Source organism: Rhineura floridana, chromosome 2 (assembly GCF_030035675.1).
Source record: "Rhineura floridana isolate rRhiFlo1 chromosome 2, rRhiFlo1.hap2, whole genome shotgun sequence".
Taxonomy (NCBI): Eukaryota; Metazoa; Chordata; class Lepidosauria; order Squamata; family Rhineuridae; genus Rhineura; species Rhineura floridana.
This window is the reverse complement of record NC_084481.1, coordinates 213,740,649-213,766,737: the sequence shown is the minus strand read 5'-3', so window position 1 is coordinate 213,766,737 and position 26,089 is coordinate 213,740,649. Positions and strand designations below refer to the sequence as shown.

The following is a 26,089-nucleotide window of genomic DNA, read 5'->3' as shown; positions in this document are numbered from 1 at the left end:
TTGAGAGTTTAGAAGATTATTCTGTATGTTTTGTCCACAACTATGAGAATCTCAGGGGTCAAAGTATAGCTTGTCTTTGTGCCCAGCAATATTTGCAAAATGTAATATAGATTAGCTTTCTGCAAATGTGCACTGGCAGTTATCAGGCAACATCCAATGATGCATAAAACTGCTTATGTAATGGAATTTTCACTTTCTCTTCTCCCCCACCTAACCTTTGTGCACCCCAAAAGGTGCTCTGTAGGGTCATCTAATCCTTGGGCAGATTTTTTGGGTTGTAGTGAGTGGCTGCCAGGGGAGGAGGAGAAGAAGAAGGATGAGCACACCTCACTCATTGATTGCACTTTCAGATGACATCTTTGAATAAGCTGTTATATAGTGAAGCCTGCTTCACTAAGTTCTTAAAAATGAGCTTGGAGTGTTAAAACCAAGATAGAGCTTTTTGCCCAATACTCAAAGCACAAACCTAACATTGCTCATGCCTCAAGACACACCACCCCTCCAGTGAAGTACGGTGGCGGCAACATCATGCTGTGGGAATGCTTCTCATCAGCAGGGACTGGGCATCTTGTTAAAATCGAAGGAAGAATGGATGGAGCAAAATACTGGGAAATTCTGCATGAGAACCTGCTTCAGCCCAATAAAAAACTGAGGTTTGGGAAGAAATTCACTTTTCAGCAGGACAGTGATCCCAAGCACAAGGCCAAAGCAACATTGGAGTGGCTCAAGAACAAAGAGGTGAATGTCCTACAGTGGCCCAGTCAAAGTCCTGATCTCAATTCCACTGAGAATCTGTGGCGCTCTTTGAAAATTGCTGTCCACAAGTGGTGTCCAACCAAGCTGAATGACCTGGAGCAAATCTGCCAAGAAGAATGGGCCCAAATCCCACCGACACTGTGTGCAAAGCTGGTACATACCTACCCCAAAAGATTTAAAGCTGTTGCTGCAGTGAAAGGTGGCTCTACCAAATATTAATGTGTGTGGGTTGAATACTTATGCAAGCAACATGTTTCAGTCTTTTATGTTTCTTACAGACATTTCCCAACATAAAACCAATGTCACCTTACAAGAATTGATTCTGAGTTCCAGTGTTTCAAAATAAAATATACAGAACGAAATTACAGTGTACCGTTTATAATTCACTACTACGAGAGCATTGGTCAGGGGTCTGATTAACTTTGCAAGGCACTGTATTTTTCTCCTTCTCTCCTACTAGAACACTGGGTCATCCAGTGAAGCAAAATAGTGGGATGTGTAGGGCAGACAAAAGGAACTACTTGGTGCTTAGTTAAACTATGGAATTTGCTACCACAAGACATGGAGATTATTTATTTATCTATTTATTAAAAATATATCAAGCCCTTCTGTTCCCAGCTGGGAAAGTCTGAAAGGGAAACCGCTCTAACCTCCAAGATCTTGTCTGTCAATGGCCTGTAGTTTGGATAGCATTATATTACCTCAGTCTTAGAGGCAGTATGTTTCTGAATACCAGTTGCTAACACATAGGAAGCTGCCTTATACCAAATCAGACCATTGGGCCATCTACCTCAATATTGTCTACACTGACAGGGTGTGGTTTTCTACAACTCCAGATTGGAGATGCTGAGAATTGAATCTGGGACCTTCTGCATACAAAACAGATGCTCTGCCACTGAGCTGCGGCCCTTCGTGCTTGAGAACACTAGTGTTAACTGTTCATAAGTCCTGCTTGTGGAATTCCCATAGGCATCTGGTTGGCTACTGTGGAAACAGAATGGTGGACTAGACAGACCTCTTTTTAGATTGTTATAAGTCCCAGGGTATGGGCTGCAGGCTCATGAGGCCATCACCTTGTTGAAGGTAAGCTAGCCTGGTTGCTGTCTGGAAGCCTGGGAACCACATGTATATCATCTTAGGTTGCATGACAGAAGAGAGGTGGGATATAAATGTAAGAAAAGAAGCAAGTATATTGAGAATAGGAGCAGACTGTGAAGTTCTAAACTTGCACTTAATGTTAGTATATAGGCTTAGATCCTAAGAAGCGTTCGTGTAAGTGGCTTGGTAGAAGTCATTTCCCCAGCCCTTCCCTACAGCATCCTGCTAAGTGCCACTCACAGAAGTTGCTTGCATCTGATTTTGGGCAATTCTGGCCAAGGGATTCCTGTTACACAATAGAATTTCATTGTGCAGAAATGATTTTGGCAATACAGTTATATTTTGATGTCTTCATAGAATTTCTTGTTCAGTAAATTCCAACAGTTACTGCAGTTGGAATTTATTGGCATTTTTTAAACAAAGCTAACTAGAAGTGTAATGACAAAGTTTAGTTCTTAAGCTTCAGGTATTCTTACACAAGCCTTAGAACCCCCTTGCTATATGGAAACTAAGCCTAGGTAACAGTAAATGCAGTAATTGCACATTCTTCTGTCTATTCTGGCTCCCATTTCCTTCCCTCTCCTTGTTGTCTTCCTTGTATCCTAGATTATAAAACCCTGAGAGTAGGGACCTATCTTTCATTCTTTGTCTGCCACCACATACATACGTAGTTGGTATATTATTATTATTAATATTAATAATATTAACAACAAAAACAACAACAATAATAAATGTGCATGGGGTCATAATACCTTGAATTCCAACATTTATGGAGATGTCTTAAATGATAAGTGTGATAAAAATGACTTGTGAATTCTTGGACTTGGCTATGCTATAAAGATCCTTTCCTTTGCCTTTCTAATAAGGTCTCTGGCATATTTATCTTTGCACTACTTAATGGATTGTGCAGCAGTTGAGTCCTGAAGCACTGTGTTGATGGCAACATGTCTAATCCTACCATCATTCTTTAGGGTTACAGGGTAATAAGTTTGGAAAATCATATACTAATGAACTTACTCTGTTATTTATTGCAAAATGAGTGCCTTTTGAAGGAAAGTATTGGATACACATTTTTTGTGTAAAACTGTGTGGGAAGGAGGAATATATATATCTCATCAAGGAGAGATTTTTGATGGAACAGAAGTTCAAAGCTGAACACAACATAAGATCTTTGCCAATAAGAGTTAAGAGTGGGAGATTAGTTAAACTCTTGCTGCCATTGTTCTTGTATGGTACTTCGTGCCAAGTTCATTTGATCCTCTATATTTGGATATGCGACTTTGCTGCATGTAGCCAAGCATATTCATCAGCATCTGACAGTTTCTTCCTTGGAGAAAATTTCTGTAGTTTTCCAGAGATTTGTGTTTTGGATACATTAATCCAGTAGGCAGAATAAAACATTTTAAGCACTGGGTGTTTCCACAGGTAGGCACTACATATCCTAGTTCAACATCTCAGTCCTAAATACATTAATGTAAATCCCATTGAAATCACTGGGTCTTACTTTCTGTTTGCAAAGTCAGAAGGTAATAGAAGTTTTCTATTGATGGGTTCTAAATGAAATATTTTATTGCTGCTGTATGTACCTATATTGCCTTAGGATCAAATCCAATCTACTGAGCATTTAAAAAATGTGTATATACACATATTTATGCTGACAGAACTTGTGCTGTTGGTTACCAGTGTTTTTACTTATATACAGGGATGCCTTTATTATACATTTCAATGATAGTGCACAGTTAATTGGGTAGTAAAGAAATGTCTAAATAATAAATGATTAGAGAGACATTCACTTGGTGAGCAGAACAGATTTCTGTTTGTGCAAGAGGATTTCCCCTTCCTTTGCAGCCTCCCCATGCCCCCAAATCAGCTCTGTAGGATTGGAGGACTCCCCTAAACAGATTTGGGGATGGGTGGCTTTGAGTAGGGGGAGGAAGGGGACATCCTGTTATATAACATTGGACATCATCCATACGTTTTGCTGGTGAGACTTAAAATTATTTTTGTATCGAATGTTCTCTTTTAATTCTTCCAAATATTTGCTTACTTTTACCTTCCCTCTCTTTTTACCCCTCCCTTTAATATGTTGGTATCTGTGGTTAAAACAAGTAACTCTTTAAAAAGAAAGCTAATGTATTAATAAAAACTCCTGCTTATTTAACTGCTTTTCTATTAAAGTTGGAAGATGGGGAAGAAAAGCAGAGTGAAGACTCAGAAGTCAGGAACTGGAGCTACAGCAGCAGTCTCTCCAAAAGAAATATTGAATCTAATTAGTGAATTATTGCAGAGTAAGTATATTAGCCAGTGGTTCTGGGGAATGAGATGATAATCTGTATAAATTCATGTGGAAAATAGGCAGTGCTGAATTTTTTTCTATTCAGTATTTAAAACTGGAAATCCAAGCTTTCAAAGTCTGTCTAGGCTCTAGCGCACAGACTCTTCTGTGAACTTAAACTTTTAGTATTGGGGCTCACCTGGATTTTATGAAATAGAACATATAAATCTATATATGACAGTCTCATGGTGTTAACAAGAGGAGAAAAGCAAACTTGCAGTGAACAGAACATTTTTTAATCTTTCCAGAATGTAGCAGTCCAACTCCAGGTCCTGGAAAGGAGTGGGAAGAGTATCAGCAGATCCGAGCCCTTGTTGAGAGAATTCGTAAAAAACAGAAAGGTAAATGAGAAAAGGGATTTCTAATTGCTTATGGTCAGAGGTAATTATGGAACTTTATTTAGCTGCCTCCTATCTCTCTAAAAACACCCCAATTAAATCCCAGGCACAGTCTGAGAGTCATAAATATTGCACATTTTAGTATTCTCAAAAATATTGATCTTTCATTAATTTTCAAAGGTTTTCAAAAGAAACCAGTCTCTGCTGTAGGATGGGGCAGAGCACCTCTGTGTCGAAACTTTTCTCGAGACTTTTGGAGACTTTTCCCAAGAATAGTATAAATGTTCTGTTGCCAAATGTCGAGGTATTTTCAACAGATATTTATTATTTATAAGCGCTTCCCTTCTCTAAAGCATAGAATGGCTGGTCTTCATCAGTCATTGCAAAAATAAAAATAAAAAAAAGAGAGATCAGAATTATTGAACAATTCCATACTTTAGTATTTTCTGTTTTTATTTTATGTATTTATTTATTAAATTTGTATCCCGCCCTTCCTCCTGGAAGGAGGAAGCATTTCTAAGAATAATTGGGTATTAGATCATTCATTATTCTGTGTTTAACCCCAGAGATTATAGTTGGGTAGCATCTTAAAACAAATAATTGCACTTGAAAAGATGTTTCCTGGTAAAATTATTGTTAATGCTTGAATAGATGCAGAAGGTTGGGGAATCCCATTTGCAAGTGACCACTATAGTGAACTCAACACTTTAGTTTAGTTTTCTTTTCTACCTATTTGTGACATCACATTAGAAATATGGATCTGTTAATTTGAACTGTACACGTGTAAATTGTGTGCTTTTATTTTTTAATATGGTGAAAAACAATCTGTCTTAACCTGATTACTGAATAATTCCACATGCATATTCTCTTTTTAAAAGAGAAATGGGAGATCAACCTAGAACTGCTGCTGTGGACACTTTTTTCTTCACAGTTCTACAATAAAGTATTTTTCTCATTATTAGGAAAACATTGCAGTGCAGCAATGTTAATAAACATTTATTCACATTATTGCATTGTAATGTTTGACCTTTTATATTCTAATAATCTATAGCTCCAGTAAACAATTCTGGCATTTTTAACCTCTTCTCACTCTGATGTAATTCCTCAGTTTCAACATTTCTTTGTAAGCCTACCCTTTACATACTTGGAGATAGGGCTATGGGCTTATAGTGGTGCCAGTGAGAACTTCATTAAGGTGAGCCCTCCCCAAATGCAAGGCAAAATAAGTTCATGCCATTTGTGATCCAGGAGAACAAGATATTTGTGCCAAATTGCCTTTCATAACCATACAACATTGACTGGCAGAAGATTTGGTATTTTGCGTTGTGGTACAGTCAATGCAAGCCATAGGGCTATGAGGAGTTTGGGAGTTGCTTGAACTCGTTTTTTATTGGCAAAGTTGTCTTTTACTCTGAGAAGTGTAGCCTTGATTAAATATCATCTACGTTTTAAAAGCTACTATGTGCAAATGAATTCTACATAATTTTTTTAAGAGAGTAGCAGGGACAAAAATTGATGAATGCTGCCTATTTGTTAGCGCTGGTGGCTCACTGTGTTTCTCTTTGCCTTTAAATGTGTACATAGGTTTATCTGTCGCATTTGATGGAAAAAGAGAAGATTATTTCAATGAACTAATTAAGTGGGCCAGAGAGAATGGTGCATCCACAGAGGGTTTTGAAGTGGCTAACTTTGGAGAAGAGGGTTTTGGTTTGAAAGCCACGAGAGAGATAAAAGTGAGTATAGAATAACTTCGGTAAGTGCCTTGGGGATGTTAAAAAGTCACTCGACCATTCTCCCGGCTTTGTGCTTGGAAAATTAAATTGGCAAAAAGCTAGATCTTCTGTAGGACTTCCTACAGCTGTTGATCTTGTCCAAATCATGGCCGTGATCCAAAGATCGTCTTGTGGAGTAGCAAGATCCTCCATTCACTGAAAGAAGCAACATTGACTTGGGCTTCTTTGGGAGGAGGGCAGGATATAAATTTAATGCTTTTAATTGATTCTGAGTTGTTTTTAATTTTTTAAATGATGTATTTTAAATTGTTGTAACCTGTCCAGGGACCTCAGGGTGAAGGGCAGATAATAAATGAAAATGATGATGTTAATATAATAAATAAATAAATAAATATTAAGATCTCATTGTGCTAATTGTTTCTTGGGAGATAAAATAGGGTATGCAGCCTGTCTTCCTGTCCTCCTCCAATTGGTGGACTGTTTGCACAGTGCCAGGTAGTCCCCCAGCAAGGCCCAGACTTACTCATTTACATCGATTGCTACATTATGTTATCTGTGGACCACATCCTCTAGGCCCCTTGGTGTGTGGGGCGGTGAGAAGAGACAGAAAGATCCAGGAGCACTGACATTGCCACCCTGGGCTCCTACTGGGAGGAAGGGCAAGATATAAATCAAACAAACAAATAAGGGGTGCGCATGTACAGCACTCTTTAATAATCACAGATCTAATTCTGGAAAAGTAATTCATGGGAGGATGTGTTTCTGCCTGCTGATCACCCTTGTTGAATTGGAATATGCATAGCTAATGGTCCCATCTAATATTCTCCCTCTATTGGATGCTTCTATCCATGGGTGGAACTTCATGTTATCTCAGTAAACGTGTGTTTCCAGGTCCTCATTTGCTGAGATATAATTGGGGCCTTAGGGCATTTAAAGGGGAAGGTAGCAGGAAGGGGATCTCATTGTGTAGTGCCTCTTCCACCCACCAATTCTTGTCTGCAAATAATCCCATCCCTCAGGTCATTTAACTTCAGGTGCCTCCTAATTCCCCTCTGCAAGTTCCTACTGGCCCCACATATTCCTTTGAGGAAAGTACAGTATTAGAAATGGTATTGGGAATATTGTATTGGGAATCTTCAGTTTTGTGGCTAATTTGTTGAATATACTCATGTAAAAGCTGAGGTTTAGTCCGTAATGCTAGAATAAAAATGCATATTGGCTAAACTATTAAGGTGGTTTTAAAATAGTTACTTCCCACTATTTTGGTAGGAGGTTTAGGGTCTCAGTAGTGATTACTATTGAATTTAGTTGTTGTGCTGCACTAAGAACAAGGCTGCCGCTAGCAGAATGGCTGTTGCACATTCGGACTGCCACAATATGATATTGCCCTGTTCGTTTATCGGATCTTTTATATTTTCTATATGAACTTTTCTTGTGCTTCTCTAGGCAGAAGAGCTTTTTCTCTGGGTTCCCAGAAAACTGCTGATGACTGTTGAGTCAGCTAAAAATTCAGTTTTAGGTAAGAGAAGCTTCTGAGTGTGCTCAACGATATGCATACTGTTTGAAAGTTCTCTACTGGCATGCTGCGGATTATCAAGTCAAATTGTTTATAATTATGTTTAAATGATGTATCCTAAATTTTACCTTTCCATTTTGTGATATCTACTTCCAGTAAAAATCTGCCTTTATGAATTTCATTCACAGTAAATCCCTTCAATGTGACACTCTGTATAAGTCACATTAATGTTTGTGGGAAGTCAGGCTGCTGGATTGTAGCCAAGTTGTGGTGGGATTCATAAAGCAGTTTTTGTAAAAAGTGTTGGGCAGTGTATTTTAGATTCTGTTTAAAAGTTACTAATAAGAAACAAACATTTTACATGTTACGGCAAGGGTGACTTCTTTTAGTTAAATATTTCTTTTTTACAATGAGCACTTAATGTGCACTTAGGAATCCTGTTTTGGAGAGACTTAAGATTTTCTTATGGATTCCTTTTTTTTTTAGGATCCTTGTATTCTCAAGATCGTATTCTCCAAGCCATGGGCAACATCACACTAGCATTCCACCTTCTTTGTGAACGATGCAATCCTAATTCTTTCTGGCTGCCTTATATCCAGACTCTCCCAGGTGAATACAATACTCCTCTTTACTTCGAAGAAGATGAGGTTCAATATCTTCAGTCAACTCAGGCCATACATGATGTTTTCAGCCAATACAAAAATACTGCTCGACAATATGCCTATTTCTACAAAGTTATTCAGGTAAAACCTTAGAACATAAGTTGCAATATATGAAGATCATAGAAAAGTAGCATTAAAAAAAAGCTTCTTGTTAAACATTCTAAAGTTCTGAGTACCACAGAAAGGTTTGTCCTGGCTTTCCGAAGTACAAAACTGATTGTTTTTTACCATTACTTAAACTATCAAAATGCTGTTGTTAGGATAGTTGGGATGTGTGTGATGGTAGTGGTTACATGTGGAAGGGCTCCTGCTAAAAGTGCAGTGCATCTGTGCATGTTCTGCGTGCGCACGTATGTGGCAGCCCTTTTGTAGCTGCCCTGTACCTTTTTTTTCAATGTGTCAATGTTCTTCATGAACTGTGAAGTCCATTTGATACACACTGTCCTTTGGATGCAGAATGTCAGACATGTTACGTGGTGAGTAGAAAGCTAGGCTGTGTCTGCCTCTATCCCTTTGTAAAGTTCCTTGTTTTCTGTGCCCTCCTTGTTCTGGAGGGGAAAAGTAGAGCTCTTGCCCTTACAGTTGTGAGGATACTTGGGATCTCCCAGAGGAAAGCAGCCTTGTAGCTGTGGCCTGCCTGCTAGCTCCATGGGTAAAAGCTGTGTGGCCATTGCATCAGGAGTGCATCAAGGTCTGTGTGCTTCTACACAGTGACATTGATCCCTAGATCCTTTTGCCTCAACAGCTCTGGAGAGCTGGCAAGCTAATGGACTCTTTTGAGGAGTCAGGTTTGGGATGGAGGAGAGAATATTTTCAGTGCCAAAAATGGTATTCGTTTCTTATACCATAATATCACCCATTCTTAATTCATATACATTTTTCCTCTGAGTGCTTCTTCCTTCTAGCCGTGTCTACACTGTTCTTAGCTATTTACAGCCACTGATGTATGATTAATCAAGGCATTATATTGTTCACACTAGGGGGAAAAATGCAATTCAAGTAAAGTACACTGGCAGAACATCTTGTCAGTCTTCATTTTGTCTCCTTAAGAATCTTAGGTAGTTATTCAGCCTTCCTCAATCCTTTATTACAAAGAGTGTCTCCAATATAGAGATGGGTGCACCATGCGGCAGCATGTTTCAGCCATCGCTGTTTAATGGGGTAAAATCTCAGTTGAAACATAATCTGCTTCCTGCCTGTCTTTATTGAATTGTAATATCTATTTACAGTTATTTAGAATGTTTCTTTAATTTTTTTAAATTAAAGTTTTGTTTCTAATGTTGTCATAAAAACCACTTTGAAAGGTAGACTAGACAAAATAGTCCCAGTTTGCCTCTAAAGCTATGTGAGAGGTTTTGTTGTTGTTTGCAAAGGATATGAAAAATATCACTACTAGGTTTCCAAATACAAAAACTGTCATGTTTCTTTGTTTCATGAGTGTAGGTTGTTCTAAAGGTGCAGTCATAGTACCAAGCATTATTTATGATTTGAGCAGTTCAAGCTATGTCTGGAGAAACCTATTATAATAGAACTATGAAGGGTTAGAAGATTCCTATTTCTTCCCTTAGGAACAGAAGATGCTATATTAATGAGATGCCAATGTTACAGATAACCTGCAGCATTTAAGAAAAGAAAACTGGCAACACTAGGGGTCTAATCTTGTTTTAACTGATGGGCTAACCAATCTTCAATCCTGCCATATGTTATCCTAGTGCAAAGTTAGTGAAGTGTACCACTGAATGACAGGATAGCTAGATTATAATTTACATGTACCACTGACAGTGTGGCGTAGTGGTTAGAGTGTTGGACTACAACCTGGGAGACCAGGGTTCGAATCCCCACACAGCCATGAAGCTCACTGGGTGACCTTGGGCCAGTCACTGCCTCTCAGCCTCAGAGGAAGGCAATGGTAAACCCTGTCTGAATACTGCTTACCATGAAAACCCTATTTATAGGGCCACCATAAGTCAGAACTGACTTGAAGGCAGTCCATTTCATTTCATTTTCACTGACATTCAAGAGTAGAAAAGTGTGATCATCAGCATGCCAGAATTCCTAAGTGAGAGACGTACTTAGGAGGAACAATGTATTATCTGTCCATGTTCTTTGAGGGGGACCTTTTAAAATGTAAATTACACTTAAAATCATGTGATCATAGGCAGTGTCCTGCCCTTGCCAAAACTGGAACAGTGTTTATTATATATTGTGGGATCCAGCTCAGGTTCAACTGCTCGTGTTGTATGGCCTTGCTGCCTCTGCATCATAAAACCCCCAAGCCTCTAATCTCCAACCCCTGTTTCACTCAGTCACATATTAGTCCTTATAATAGTGAATTCAGATGGTGAGTGATGACAGAAATGGAGCAACAGTGAGGCTACTGAAAAACAAGAGGGAAGTATTAGCAGACTCTGAGGTTTGTTTATTTTTTTAAAAAGGCTTAAGGGCAGAAAGAAAGAAAGAAACCCAAATAGTCCAACGATGAATGAGCATGCTTAGTCGTTCATGGAAAAGAAAGACAGACAGTAAATGGTGGTGGGTGGAGATGAAATGACCTGCTGGAGGAGAGCAGGGCTGGCTGGCTGGCTAGAGCTCTGAACAGGAACACTTTGTAGTAGTTAAAGATATTAAATCATGAAGTCTATGATTTGAACATGATCTCTGTCATTAGCTGACTAGTTGATCCTTAAGTAAGCCATAAGAACGTAAGAAGAGCCTGCTGGATCAGGCCAGTGGCCCATCTAGTCCAGCATCCTGTTCTCACAGTGGCCAACCAGGTGCCTGGGGGAAGCCCGCAAGCAGGACCCGAGTGCAAGAACACTCTCCCCTCCTGAGGCTTCCAGCAACTGGTTTTCAGAAGCATGCTGCCTCTGACTAGGGTGGCAGAGCACAGCCATCATGGCTAGTAGCCATTGATAGCCCTGTCCTCCATGAATTTGTCTAATCTTCTTTTAAAGCCATCCAAGCTGGTGGCCATTACTGCATCTTGTGGGAGCAAATTCCATAGTTTAACTATGCGCTGAGTAAAGAAGTACTTCCTTTTGTCTGTCCTGAATCTTCCAACATTCAGCTTCTTTGAATGTCCACGAGTTCTAGTATTATGAGAGAGGGAGAAAACCTTTTCTCTATCCACTTTCTCAATGCCATGCATAGTTTTATACACTTCTATCATGTCTCTTTCTTCATCTCCCTCCCCTACCCCATCTGCAGAAGGAGGCATAATCACTGGCTACTAGCCCCAATGGCTATGTTCTACCTCCACTGTCAGAGGCATGTTTCTGAATGCTAGTTGTTGGGAATCACAATTGGGGAAAGTGCTGTTGCATTCAGGTCCTGTTTGGTCTTCTCAGAGACATCTGGTCACTGTGAGAACAGTGTTCTGGACTTAGGTGGGCTTTTGGCCTGGTCCAGCAGGCTCTTTTTACGCTCTTAATCATACCGATGTATCTTACAGGGCTATTGTAAGGATTGCAATTAGGTAACACACTTGAAGGTGCTGTACAAATTTTAAGCATTGTTGCTGTTTCATGAATGGTGCCATACTTGTTGGAAAACGAAGGGGTTAAATGAGAAGTAGCTAGATCTATTTTTTCGAATCTCCTATCCTCATAAACACCCCTCTAATGAGTGGCTTAGGTTACCCAGTGAGTTCTAAGCTTAGTTCTCAGTCTTTGTTGCTGTAACTAGTCTGGATGTACATGAAGCCTGTGGAGTCTTGGTACTTGCTGATTTTGACAACTAAAAACAGGTGCCACATTAACCTGCCAAAAATAGCTCCTTGTGCCAAGCAAAGGGCCACACTGACACCCTTGAAATGCATGTAATTTGATACCTAAAATGTAAATAAAGGAGGGTGATTGGATCTCTTAAGGTTATACTTCAAGAAAGGCAGAAAAGGCTTTTAGGTTTAGATTTCAAGTTACTTCAGGAGGGCTTTAAAGTTTGTTCGGATATGCCCATTTGTATACCCCCCGCCCAGATTTGCACATATTACTACCATTAGCATTTTATTGGCACTTAACATGCACAGCAGAGTGAACAGAATCTGTTGAATTTATTGCATGATGCTGGATTCTCTGTGCTGAAATGTGGTGTAATGAGCACAAGAGGGAGCCATATAGTTTACATTCAGAGTGAGATTCCTTGTTCTTTGAAGATATATACTTTAGTTTGCCTTTCTAAAGGAATATGTAGTGGTTTCCTGTTTCAACTTTTTCCCCAGCTGTGCAAGGGGCATGTTTGTAGCCTTTTGTAAAGAAGAATTGCTACATAGACTATTGTAGAGCAGTGCTGTTTTGCCCATAAAACATACACAACCGCATTCTCCCAGCTGTACCCCCTTCTTTGCCAGATTGGAAAATGAGAGAGAGAGGAAAAAATGAATGATGGAAGCTCTTCATTCACCTTCTTAGTAACAAAACATTTCAACGTAAGTATTTCTTTCAAAACTGTATTATGTCTCTACTGCCAACAATAACACCCCTAGAAAATGAACATTCTGTAGTAAATTAAAATACCTTCAGTATCATTTCAATTGCTTCCTCAGGGGAAAGAGCCACCCATCCACCCATAGGGTTGGGAAATGTATTGCATTAACTATTCTTCTAAATGTCCCTATCAATCATTTCACAATGGTATTTTAATGTTTTAAAAAGACTTTTCAAGCGTTCCATAGACTGGGAAAGGTAAAGCCATCACACAGGCATGCACCTGCCTGTCGCTTGTTGCTTTTGCACATTCAAGGTCCAAGAATGTCTTTCCCTCTGTTCATTCCTACAGGCAAAGTACTGCAGTGGCAAGGCCAGATCAGGTAGCTGGTCCAGGTACCTGGTTCCCCCTCTGTATGTCAAAGAAGAGTTGCTCACTCTTGAGTGCAGTTGCCAAGGATTGCATTTGACTAAGTCCTATTGAAATTAATGAAGTTAGTCATGTCTGCTAACCTCAGTGGGTATACTCTGAGCAGGAATAGATTGAATACAACCCCAAGTCAGCAAAATGGTTTCTGAGATTCTTTCTGTACGGAGGCCTTTTCTCTCACTCCTGTAGAAAATGTGGAGCAAGGTATATTGGCTCAGATTCTTCCTTAGGGACTGGTGGCAATGCAGCATGTGATAGTCTTATAGGCTAGGTGGATGAAGAGAAGAACTTTTTTTCACATTCTCTTCTCCATCGCGCTATCCAAGAAGAGTTGTATTTAGAAGCAGGCCTAGATGCTATATTCAAGACTGCCGTTTGACAGTCGTTTTTGTTTGTTTGTTTCTTCCTCCTTCAGTGACTTGGGTACTCCATTGGTGCTTGCTGCCCTTGTGTTATAGAGTAGTGTCTGGGAGCACCAAGGATAATTCAGTATTATGCTTAGCCTTGCCGTTTGTGCCTATATATCACTCCAGCTCTCTCCATACAATCTATAACAAAGATTAAGACATGGAAGCTACCATTTCACAGCTAGTGGTGGCTTCCACTGCTTTCTTGTGGCTTCTGTCGGGAGGTGGTTGTCATTACAATGTTATCTTTATTGAGCTAATTTCTTTGTATGCTTGGCACTTATAAGGGGGAAAATCCCACTTGCTTCTGTGGGTCTGTTTGTGGACAAATGAATTTCATCTCATACACATGGGGTGATATCCAGTTGTGGCTGCCTTCTAGTGTAACAGACTTCTGCTTGCACAATGGCACTTTTCTCTTCTCCTTTCAGCCCCTCTGTATCCCCAAAACCTGCTCCTGTAGATTTGGGAGAGTACATGAGGAAGAGAAGGGCAGGTCCTCTTATGGGAGCAGAAGTCTGCCTGTGGAATGTTGGATGTTGCCTCTAGTTTTAGGTAACACGACTGTCTTGCCATGGATACAAGGCAGCATTGCTGTATGCATCCTAGGTCAATGCTTGTAAAGACTTTGACTACAAATGTACTGCAGACATAGGTTTTCTACAAGCCTCCGGCAGCCCTTGTGCGCATTTACTTTTTGATGCAGTGATGACTTGTTTTGCTAGAGGGTTTTTTCCTGAAGATTAGAGACAAAACATGCTATATGGACTCTAACCTTAATTTGTTAGAGAGGTGCTAGAACCTTGTCGTTCACCTCTCTTTGGTAGCTTTTTTCATTTCATTGTATTTTTTCATTTAAAATAGCCACAGTAAGTCAGAATAATGTTATAGCTTGTCTTAAGTGAGATTTACACATCAAAGCAGGTTTCACAAGGGATAGATAACTCAGCAATAGCTTCAGTTTTCAGATTGTTAGGGTGATGGCCAGAGGCAATTTCATACATCCGAGTATGAAAAATCATATAGGCAACTTATAATACTGAATGAGAGGTAGAACAAGTATAACACTTGAACCTTTTTCAATAGAGGTGCCTTTGTCTCTTTCATATTATATATCAGGGTTCTATATCTTTAGTTTACAATGCAGGTACAACTCACATTTCATTTTCCATTTCCTTTTGGCTGGGTTGACTGATGCATACAGTCACACTATGTTTAAAAAGAGACTGGCAGAAGGAAGAAGGTATGAGGTATGAAGCATAGCCTACACTCACGAGGTATCTCATTATTTATGTAGTGCCTGCTTTAGGTGATTTACAAATGGAAAGGACAAAAACCCATACAAGGGAATTGCCCAAAGGCTCACAATTAAGCAGAAAGGCACAAGTTGATAAAGGGAGTTCAAAATGTCAGCAAAAGAGATTAGTAATTAAAGTGAGGGGATCAATCCAAGTATCTGAAGAAGAAAAGTTGTTTGAGTATAAACAAAGAAGTAGCAAAACAAATACAGGTAAGAAGAGAACTCTTAAAGGTAAGGATCAATGACAGTGTGGTTTAACAAAGAGGCAAGTACCAGAAGACTGGAGAGATGAAAGGAGGAGCAAATATCTGAAGTGATTTACAGATAAGATTTAGTATGGAATTAAGCGGAAACCAATGAAGTTCACAAAGCCAAAGGAGTGATATTGTGGAAGTGATGAGAATGAAAATGGAACATGTATCAGCATTAATAACAGAAACAAGAAGGTGGAATTAAAGGAAGGCCGATGAGAGGAACATTATAATAAAGATGAGAACTATGAAGAATGAAAGAGGATAATACAGGAAAATGCAAAATTGTAAATTGTCAGCATAGAAGTAAGCGATAAGAGATTGTATAAGAGAGCATAAAGTATATTAAGAGTAGAGGGCCCAATACAGATCCCTGAGAGACACAAAAGGAGAGAAAATTTATGAGAAGGAACAACTATAAGACATCTTGAGAGAATAGATACTAAGAGAACCAAATGAAGACAGAAGTTCTATTCAGATAGAGAGAAGAGAAGCTTAGGAAGAAGAAAGCATAAGAGTTCTTAGATATTTTAACCGGAGCAGATTTGGCAGAGAAGTGAGGCTAAATGCCATATTAAAAAGAGAGAAGCTGTAGGCACTGACTTGGATCCAGATGTAGACTTCTATAAATGGAAGATGCAGGTGGAGAAGGAGAGTTAAAAAGAAAAGGGAAGGTGAAGAAAAAACGGATGGTCCTTTCTGGGCAGAGTTTTCAGAGAGATGGAGAAGATGAGGAAGAAGGATGAATTTAGAATCAAAAACATAAAGATGGCCTGGGTTAAATGAAGAAGGCTGAGTAAGTGAGGAAAAAATAAGATTGCTTAACAGCAGTAAAAATCGTGAACAAACTGAAAGGGACAAAGATCAGAAGAGGAGTGAACTATACTCAATAGTACAGCTGTAGGATTGGAGATAATGGAGAAAAGGAGTGAGGCACTGAGCAGAAGAGTGGGTAGAGCAGAGGAGAGGAACTGGTCTGAAGTAGAAGTAAGAGCAGATGAAAGAGAAATGTCTAATGACTGAGGAAAAAGAGCACATGGCAAAGAAGGAGCAATGACAGGAGGGAGAATTGGGCAGTAGAAATTGCAGATTGCAAAAAGGGTTAATTGAGAGGTGGCATTGTGAAGGACAGTAGCATCACTGGAGTATTCAGGCAAAAATGCACTATTCTGTGTTCATTACAGGAGTACACAGTATATATGACATACATACATATGTACAGTAGGGCCCTGCTTTTTGGTGGCCCACTTTTTGGTGTTCTGCTAATATGGTGGCTTTCAAATAGAGTAAGGCCCCACTCATACAGCGCTTGTTCCACTTTTACTGTGTTTTTCGGGCATTGGGTGCCATTTTATTGACAGAGGTCCGCTTTTGGGCAGGTTTTGCTTTTAGGCGGAGGTCTGGAATGTAACCCGCCATATGAGTGGGCCCCTACTGTATCAAAATTTGGATTTAAATTGAATTTAGTGTTTTTTCTCTTGATCCCAAGTACTTGTGCTTGGAACACCAACTTCTGTCTTTCTACATCGGTCTTTCTCTCCCCATCTACTCAAACTGCTACCCTGGGCTCCTTGGGGGGAAGGGCAGGATAAAATTTATTTTATTTATTTATTTTTATTTATTGCACTTGTATACCGCCCCATAGCCAAAGCTCTCTGGGCGGTTTACAGCAATCAAAAACATTAAAACAAATATACAATTTAAAACACATATTTTAAAAACAATTTAAAACACAATTTTAAAATTTAAAACAATATAAAAACAGTTTAAAACACATGCTAAAATGCCTGGGAGAAGAGGAAAGTAAGGTAGTGCATGCCTCTTGTTCTCATGTTTCCTCCTTGCTCCTGTCACTGTGCATGAGAGCTAAGAAGTCCCACATTTATTTGAGTGCGGGCACTGCAAAATAAAACCTGCTTTGCTAGCTCTTCTGAAATAGAAATGCACTGCCTTCAACTTATGGCGACCCTATGAATAGGGTTTTCATGGTAAGCGGTATTCAGAGGGGGTTTACCATTGCCTTCCTCTGAGGCTGAGAGGCAGTGACTGGCCCAAGGTCACCCAGTGAGCTTCATGGCTGAGTGGGGATTCGAACCCTGGCCTCCCAGGTCGTAGTCCAACACCTTAAGCACTACACCACCCTGGCTCTCCTAGTGGGTTGTATATTGCAAGGTGAGGATCTCTGCTAGGCAGCCAGAGGAACACAGCAGTTTGTGTCCCTCTACCACACTGCCACACAGGATTTGGATACTAATTCTTTAAGGATAAATAGAAACAGATTCACTAAATCCCTTTTTTGTAACTGTAGGAAAATTGGGAGGCTGAGTGAGAACTTTCCATTTTGAAAATCATAAACTTCTCATTTGGGAAACAGTTATATTCTGTATTTTGGACCCTGCATGCCAACATAACTACTTTTAATTTATTTCTGCTCCTCTGAATGGCTCACGATCCCATTAAAATAGTCTCCCTAAACACTTTGTCTGAAAATGCTGTGCTTCAAAATCAATCATATATGCCAATATTAGATGAAATTGTTTCTGCACATTTTTAAGCCACACTTGGGAGGAATATTATGTTGGCTAGAAAATACAGAGGTCTGTAGAGACTCTTCCTTTAGAAGATGAGGTTTCTAACCCCTCTCCTGGCCACAAATTCAGATGAGCAGTTGATTCTACAGCTATAAGAGTTCAACCACTTATTTTCTCAGATCGAGTTGCACTTCCAGAGAGAAACTGCCTCCATCCCCAGGGATGTTATCTGTGGTCTGGGAATCCATCCCTTAACAGTTAATCATACTTTTTCACAGATACATAGGCCTTATTGTTAGGATTTAATACTTTTTTCTTGACTTAACTGCAGTTATGAATGTTCAATAAAATCTAAGCACAGTAGAAAGCTGATGCATCTAGAGTGAAATACTCAAAGGAGATATATATACAAAGCACTGTTAAACTGTTTAAGGGATTTATCTTTGTTGCAATTAGTAATTTAACTAAATTAGAAAATGGATTATCTTATACTCTCTTAAACTATGTGATGCATAGTATAGAAGGCTAGAATGTTTCTAAAGTGAAACTTCTAAAATGCCTTTCTGTGTTTGCAATAATAAAATGTAGGTGTAATTGCTTCACTCTATTTCACATATCTGCTCTGGAGTGCTGTCCAATATTGTACCAAAGTAATCCTGAGTCATTTGAAAAACCTAAGATACTCCTCTCACGTATGCATTGCTATTTATCATCATGTGATAAGGGATCTGCTAAGTACCTCATAGCAGATAATTTATGACTCGCATTGGTATACTGACTGGTAGTGTCTAAAAATTACTGAACAATTCAGCCATTAACATATTTATTAATTAAATTTATATCCCACCTTTCCTCCCAAAAGGAACCCAGGTTGGCAAACAAAACCACTAAAAACACTCTAAAATATATTAAAATAAAACATCTTTTAAAACATCTTAAGAAATAATTCCAACACATATGTAGTCTGGCATAAAGTCTCTACTTAAAAGGGTTGTTGAAAGAGGAAGGTCTTCAGAAGGCACTGAAAAGATAACAGAGATGGTGCCTATCTAATATATAAATGAAGGGAATTCCAAAGGGGCAGTGCCACAACATTAAAAAGTCCGCTTCCTATGTTGTTAAGAATGTTAAGATAGTATCTGCAAGAGGCTCTCACCTGCAGAGCACAGTTAATGAATAGGTATATAAGGGGTGAGGAGGCGATCTTTCAGGTATCCTGGTCCCAAGCCGCAAAGGACTTTATACACCAAACCCAGAACCTTGAACTTAGCCGGATGGCTAATGGACAGTCAGTGCAATTCTTTCAGCAGCAGGGTAACATAGCGGTGATACCCTGCCCCAGTGAGCAGTTGTGCCACCACATTTTGCATTAGCTGCAGCTTCCGCACCAATGTCAAGGGCAGCTCCACATAGAGTGTTGCCCCACATAGAGCGTATTACAGTAATACAACCTGGAGTTTACCAGTCCATAGACAACAGTGGTCAGGCTATCCCGGTCCAGAAATGGCCACACCTGTCTTACCAACCAAAGCTGGTAAAAGGCACTGCTAAACGCTGAGGTCATCTGGGCCTCTAGCAACAAAGATGGATCCAGGAACACCCCCAGACTGTGGCCCTGCTCTTTCAGAGGTAGTATGATCCCATCCAAACCAGGCAATTGACCAATTATCCGAACTTGGGAACCATCAACCCACAGTGCCTCCATCTTGCTAGTATCCACTCAGTTTATTGGCCCCCATCCAGCCCACTACTGAGGCCAGGTGGTGGTCCAGGGCTTGCATGGCCTCTCCCGATTCAGAAGTTACAGAGAAATAGAGCTGGGTATTATCAGCTTACTGCTGATACCTTGTCCCAAATCTCCTGTGACTACTCCCAAGGGCTTCATATAGATGTTAAACAGCATTGGGGATAGTATCCTGCAGCAGCATCCCCCACAGCACAACTGCTAGACCAAAATACAATCACCCAATGCTATTCTCTGAAAATGAGAGATCCTGGAGGTAGTATCAGAACCGCTGTAAAACTATCTCCAATACCCATCTGATCAAGTCAGCTCAGAAGGATACCATGATCAATGTATGTGATGGAGTGGCCCTTCTTTGCCGCCCTCACCGCCACACAGTAGGCATGGTTATGAAGTTTTACTCATACCCAATCAGTTTCACAGCACGTCTTTCACCACTTGCGCTCTAGCCGTTGTTATAAGTTATTAAGCAAATGGCTGTGCCCATGATCCCAGTGACTGACGTAGACATACATAGGTGGTACTATACATAATTGTGTTTGGATTCACCATCTATTAGAGTTAAATCTCCCAACTCCAAACCCTTCCTTGTTTACAAATATCCATGTAAATAGTCCTATTACTAGTCCATTAAAACTAGGGTATGTGCTTTTCAATTAAACATCTCTCTTAACGTTCCTATTTGCATTTTTTTAAAAAAAATCTATTGTAAATTCAGAGTTGTCTAAAATAAAGTGAATGTAATATTGTTTCAAAAGCTAAGGAAGCATGAACTTAAAAGATCTGATTTTTGCCATTTATCAACTGGTTGCTTCATTTGAATAAGTGTCTATCTCTTTTTGATCAACCTGAAAAATTTGCATGCTCTCTAGCACCCATATTCTATACTTTATTAAATATCTGTCAATTATAAATATCAAGGTTTTACATTAATGTCAAGATAGTACATCAAAAATTCATAGAATATGTGACTTTTCCAAGGGTATTTAATACTTAATGCATTTGTGTCATTTTTCTTTCTAGATATATTGACAGGTTTTATTAAGTGTTTGTTAGGGAGATTTCATTTTTACTGAGGGACTGTAAAGAGAAGCTGCATGCTAAATCAATTTTTTAATCAGCATTCTTTTCTTGGTCACTTCAGTTGAGATATACTAACATGTTAAAACTCTGGAAAGCATTCTCAGAAATCCAGCAGTTAACTTGGTTATAATATGATTCTCACAATGAGAATTTTGTATTATAAGTCAGTATTGTTTCTTGTGCTCAATTAAGAGTAGAAGGTTGCATTTTAGATTTTGATTTTACAAATAAGGACATTTCCATTGAAAAAAGCTCTCTTAAAACATACAGATGACTTTCCAAAATATTATATAAAGCTGTTAAGTTTTATTTTCCCTGATCATTTTTAGTATTTGCTATTTAACACATTATTAAATATTGATGGTATCCATTTTTGTTAATATTTTAAGATCGACAGCACAGCCTGGACAAAACTATAAATATAAATGTGCATTGTCAAGTACATAGATTGACAATACCAATGTTTTCCTCTATTAAACAATACCTATAGGGGATATAACACACACATCAGAATGCAAAATCAAAGTGGTGGACTTGCATTCGGATATAACTTTCTTCAATGGGTAGTGTTCTAGCATTAGTTAAAAGCTGACCCATCGTTAACAGCCATGTACTTGTGTAGTTTCGGGCATTGTCCTTGTAGAAAATAAGAAACTATTTAAAGAGCAAGGGAATTGGGTTAGTAACCAAGGATAACAAAAGTAGCCTTCACATATGGGTCGCTTACATAGGGCAGGGATAACTGAAATTGTCCTCCAAAACATCTGGAATGCACAACTCACTTCAGCCCCAGTCAGTATGACCTGTGGTCAGAGATGATGGGAGTTGTAGTCCTCAGCATCTGGAGGGCACCATATTGGTTACCCCCTAAACATGTGCATGTTCGTAATGATTCCTGTTCAGATTATGTCCTGGACCCAGAATACCTTAGGAAATGCCTGCTTGCATAGAAAATTCCCTATTACTATTTCAGGCTACCCAGTGAGTCTCTATTCCATGTCTCATCTGAAGGAAGAACTGCTAGTGTGTGAAACGAAGCCCCTTTAGTGCTAGTGCCTATTCTACAGAATGGTTTTTCAAAGAAAATAATTTGCTCCTTTTTCCTATCAGGATTAAACTGGTCTATTCACTCTAAGGCTTTTCAATGACTTTTACTTAAAGCAACTATGGTTGTGTTTGAATTTTACATTAAGCAACAGTTAATGTTTCACTGTGGTTTATCATTATCTAACAATTTTTAAAAAATAATATATATGAAAAAATGGAAATGGACTGCCTTCAAGTCGATTCCAACTTATGGTGACCCTATGAATAGGGTTTTCATGGTAAGCAGTATTTAGAGGGGGTTTACCATAGCCTTTCTCTGAGGCTGAGAGGCAGTAACTGGCCCAAGGTCACCCAGTGAGCTTCATGGCTGTGTGGGGATTCAAACCCTGGTCTCCCAGGTCGTAGTCCAACACCTTAAGCACTACACCACACTGGCTCTCAAATAATATATATATATATAAAAAACAACCATAGGTGAATTTTTTTTTACTGGAAAGGTAGCATATAAATATGGCTGTCAATAGGAGTTTTGTGCTCTTATTTCTGAAAAATTCACCATCTTTACACTCTGGTGAAATAATCTGAACATCTATCTCTTAACTGATGTTAAACCCCATCTTTTTGTTGTTAAATTCCATCTTTAAAAAAAATTGCCCTTCTGCATGTTTTAAGACGGAAGTTCTAAGGCTGTCTTCTGAGTTCAATGTATTCTACTCTGGTGCCAGTAGGTGGAGTCATAGCCATACTAGCCAGACCATTTTGCTTCAGAGCACTCTTAACCTCCCAGTATGGCTGTTTAGCAGAAAGTCCTTTTCTTAGTTGAATTGTTACACAAAAATTATATACAATAACAGGACTTTTTGTGTAAGCTTGTTTTATGATGTCCATAGGTATTCTTAAAAAGAGTTTGTCCATAACAAGACAATCTGTTGGCTTTCCCCCATAACAGTGCAAAATATCTAAACAATAATAAATGATCGGTGAACTTTTTGTTCTTGTTTAGGGTAATGTTTACCAAACTCAGACCATATGCATAACCTTAAATTATATATTTTCATTGTATCAATGGTAACTTTGTCATACAACTGAAATAGGATACCTGAAAAAAATTGTGCATGGCTTTGATTTAAATAGGGGTTGTTTTTTATTTATAATGTGATTTGTGGTAATGACTGTCCTATATTGTGACACTGAACTTAACATAAGTCATTCTGAAAATAATCCAAAATGAAGTTTTGCATATAAACCAAATCACGCTTTTAAAAAAAGTTTGAGGGAGCCACGGATTTCAGAGCTAGTCCATCCACAGAGCTAATTTAAAGGGTTGCAGAGAGCAGACACCTGGGACATAACACCCAACTGGCAGTCTTTTGTAATATATAATTTGCCTAAAATTGTGCACTGAGCACAAGCTTTTGTTTTCTAATTGATTTACGGTATGAGGCACTTTTACCTCATCCCCTACTGTCCTGCACACAGTGCCAGCAAGTACATTACTGTGAGAGATGATAAATTACCATGCACTTGTGATGCTAATGCATCAAGAGTAAAAGAAAAAGAAAAGAAAAAAAGCACACTACATAGAGCTCCTTGCATTAACAGTGTTGCAAAGATACATCCAAGCAAAACTCATTTGTATCATTAGAAATAACCATTCATTTGATCACTTACTGAAACCTGTCTATTCAACTGTAATTGAAATGGAATATTAAAATGATACTGTTAATGGCTCTCAATTTCTTAAGAGGGAAAAGGTTTTTTTTAAGCATGTTTAAAAGTGTATGATTCCTTTTAGTTACTCTGTTTAAAAGTGTATAAGACAAAGCAGGCTTGAAGTCGGTTGGCCAAAAACAAGGAACAAGTTCTCTGTAATTCTTGTTTTATGAGGAATTCTTATTTCCTCATAATAGTTAAGTTCACTTTCCTTGCCCTTCAAATTTATAATGTGACCAGCATCTTAAAGAAAGAAATCAAATTGTCCGTTAGTTTTGTTCAATAATCACTGTGTTCATCTAACCTGTCAGTTCATCTGACCTATGCATGTCAAACTGCTTCAACATTTTAATGTGTTATGACATGTGAAATGTGTGTAACCTGGATTTAAAAAACAAATCTTTGAATGTAAGGAAAGATACAAGATGCTTAAAATATATTTATCCCCAAAAGTGTAACTAAGTAAAACATAAAATTAAAATTGCAGGTTAGGAGAAGAAAATAAGTGGGGCAGCCTTTTTCTCAATCAAGTGTGTATGTGTGGTATGAAGATGAGAGTCCACCTTAAATTTGGTGTCTGTTGTGGGTTCCAGTCTTTGAAATATGAAGAAACAGATTTATGGCGGCTGCTGGGCACAACAAATTAAGTTGACAGTGATGTATGAGAGCATAATAGCATGATGATCCCTCTGTAGCGCGACTGGACGCCTCCTGCTTCATTTGGCTCTTGTTAGGATCTGTTAGGCAGCTAAATAATGAAATTCTGCTGACTGATTTCTGGTTGTTGTTGTTTTTGTTTTTCCTTTTCACCTCTTCTCTAAATCCTCTATTTCTCAGACCCATCCTAATGCCAGCAAACTGCCATTAAAGGATTCTTTTACTTATGATGATTACAGGTTGGTTTCCCTTTTTACATAAAAGTAGGTTGTTAAGCTTTCAAATGCTTCCCAAGAAAATGATCAAGTTATTAATCATGAATCCCTGGTCTAGTCATAGCAGTTATGTTACAGATCAGAGAATACAGTTAATTTTGCCATTGAGATTTTAACTTCAAAAGTTTTTAGCTAGCTAGTTAGCATCACTTAATGGTTGCTTCTCAATTGTATTATGTTATATTACTTTGCAACATTCCTTTTTTAATTGGCATTTTATCAATCTGGGCGGCCCTTGCTGTTTGATATTCTGGGAATCTGTTAAAATAAAAAAGTAAATAGTTGTTCTTGAAAGATGCTGGGGCATACTTTGTAATAGAAGGAATAGCATTAATTCATAGAAGTCTTCTTATGTCTGAATTGTCTTCCAGAGAATGGATGCTTCTTGTTGCTTTTTTAAACTGCTGTCCTATATGTCTTTAGGCTTTCAAAAGTTAGATGCTTTAGGTGATTGACATTAATAACTTACAGCAGGGGTGGGCAAAAGATAGATCAAGATCTACTAGTGAGCCACTGGAAGACTTGCAGTAGGTTGGCAAGGGATTCTGACTCCCGGTTGTTTTACAATAATGATAGCAAGATGATTTTTTTCCCATCTAAGTTGGGCTGCTGAAATGTAGAAAGAGTAGATGTTCTTGTGTGAAAGGACTGTGAGCTCAGTTCAGTTCTGGTACTCAGAACTAATTCCTAGGCTCAGAACATTCTTAGAGGCATCCTGATCTTTAATTCAAACAAGATGTCTTTTGCACCTGGCTCTGGTTGGTGACTCATAGGGTTCTAGTAGAAAACATAGTAGATCTGACAAGCATGACGTCTGCCCACCGTAAACTATAGTATGAAATTTTGGTACAGCAGTAGTACATACTTAATAAAGGTAAGAGCAGAATATTTTCTGCTTTTAGTAGAAAACTGGAAAGAATTGTAATCTGTGTAATCTGAGTTGCAGTGTTTCTCACCTTCACTAAACTTAGTATTTTGTCTTGTAGATGGGCAGTTTCCTCTGTCATGACACGACAAAACCAGATTCCTGCAGAGGATGGTTCCCGGGTTACCTTAGCTCTGATTCCTTTATGGGACATGTGTAATCATACCAATGGGCTGGTAAGAACATTTTGTGTTGTGACTGTATTCTGGAGCTTTATGCATGGACGTAATGATTTATATGATTCAGCGTGTTCTTTCATATTTTAGTGCCTAACTTGTATTGTAGATCTTTGAAATCAGAAAGCCACATCCACGCAAACTAATACTTCAAATGTGATAAATATGTTTTGAGGGAAACATTTTACTGAGAATAATCTGTTACCTTGCCTTTTGTGCAAAAGGAAGGGGACTTGCAGTAATGACCAGAAATGAGTTTTCTTAAATAAATAAAAAAAAGTTGGTGAAACCATTGCTTCATTAGAGTAACAAATCAATTCATTTTTAATTGGAAATCAATTTCAGACAAACTAAATGTGTGACAGTGAAGCCACTGAAAATATGGAGAGTCTAAGCAGTTCTTAATCTTTGTTTGTCTTGGGTTTAGAAACTTGCTGAGAAAACTCAAAACTCTTTAAACCTTTTTCTATTGTTCAAATGTCTTTGTTCTCTTGTTCCCCTATATCCTTCTTTTCTGCCTCCACGTTCCTTCTTGCAATATTTGCTCCTCTGATATTCTGGTGGAATAGTATCCTGTGAAACCCCAAATTTACATCTTTCCAGACTGCACCCCCTTCTGTTTCCTACCATTGACATTCTTTATCTCTGGGTATCTGTCTGTTGCCTTCCCTTGGTGTGGGTTATGTTG

The 26,089-nt window shown here is 38.7% G+C and overlaps 1 protein-coding gene across 6 annotated transcripts in view; it reads left to right on the top strand.

Moving 5' to 3' along the window:
* The window catches only part of SETD3 (SET domain containing 3, actin N3(tau)-histidine methyltransferase), a 64,146-nt gene that overhangs the window by 4,692 nt on the left and 33,365 nt on the right, over window positions 1-26,089 (top strand). For all 6 annotated transcript variants that reach the window (XM_061612110.1, XM_061612112.1, XM_061612107.1 and 3 more), the window contains exons 2-8: window positions 4,033-4,142; window positions 4,438-4,530; window positions 6,112-6,260; window positions 7,707-7,779; window positions 8,263-8,519; window positions 24,206-24,264; window positions 25,287-25,401. In XM_061612110.1, the coding sequence (XP_061468094.1) occupies window positions 4,040-4,142; window positions 4,438-4,530; window positions 6,112-6,260; window positions 7,707-7,779; window positions 8,263-8,519; window positions 24,206-24,264; window positions 25,287-25,401 (849 nt within the window). In that variant the 5' untranslated portion in view covers window positions 4,033-4,039. The remainder of the gene's footprint in view (window positions 1-4,032; window positions 4,143-4,437; window positions 4,531-6,111; window positions 6,261-7,706; window positions 7,780-8,262; window positions 8,520-24,205; window positions 24,265-25,286; window positions 25,402-26,089) is intronic.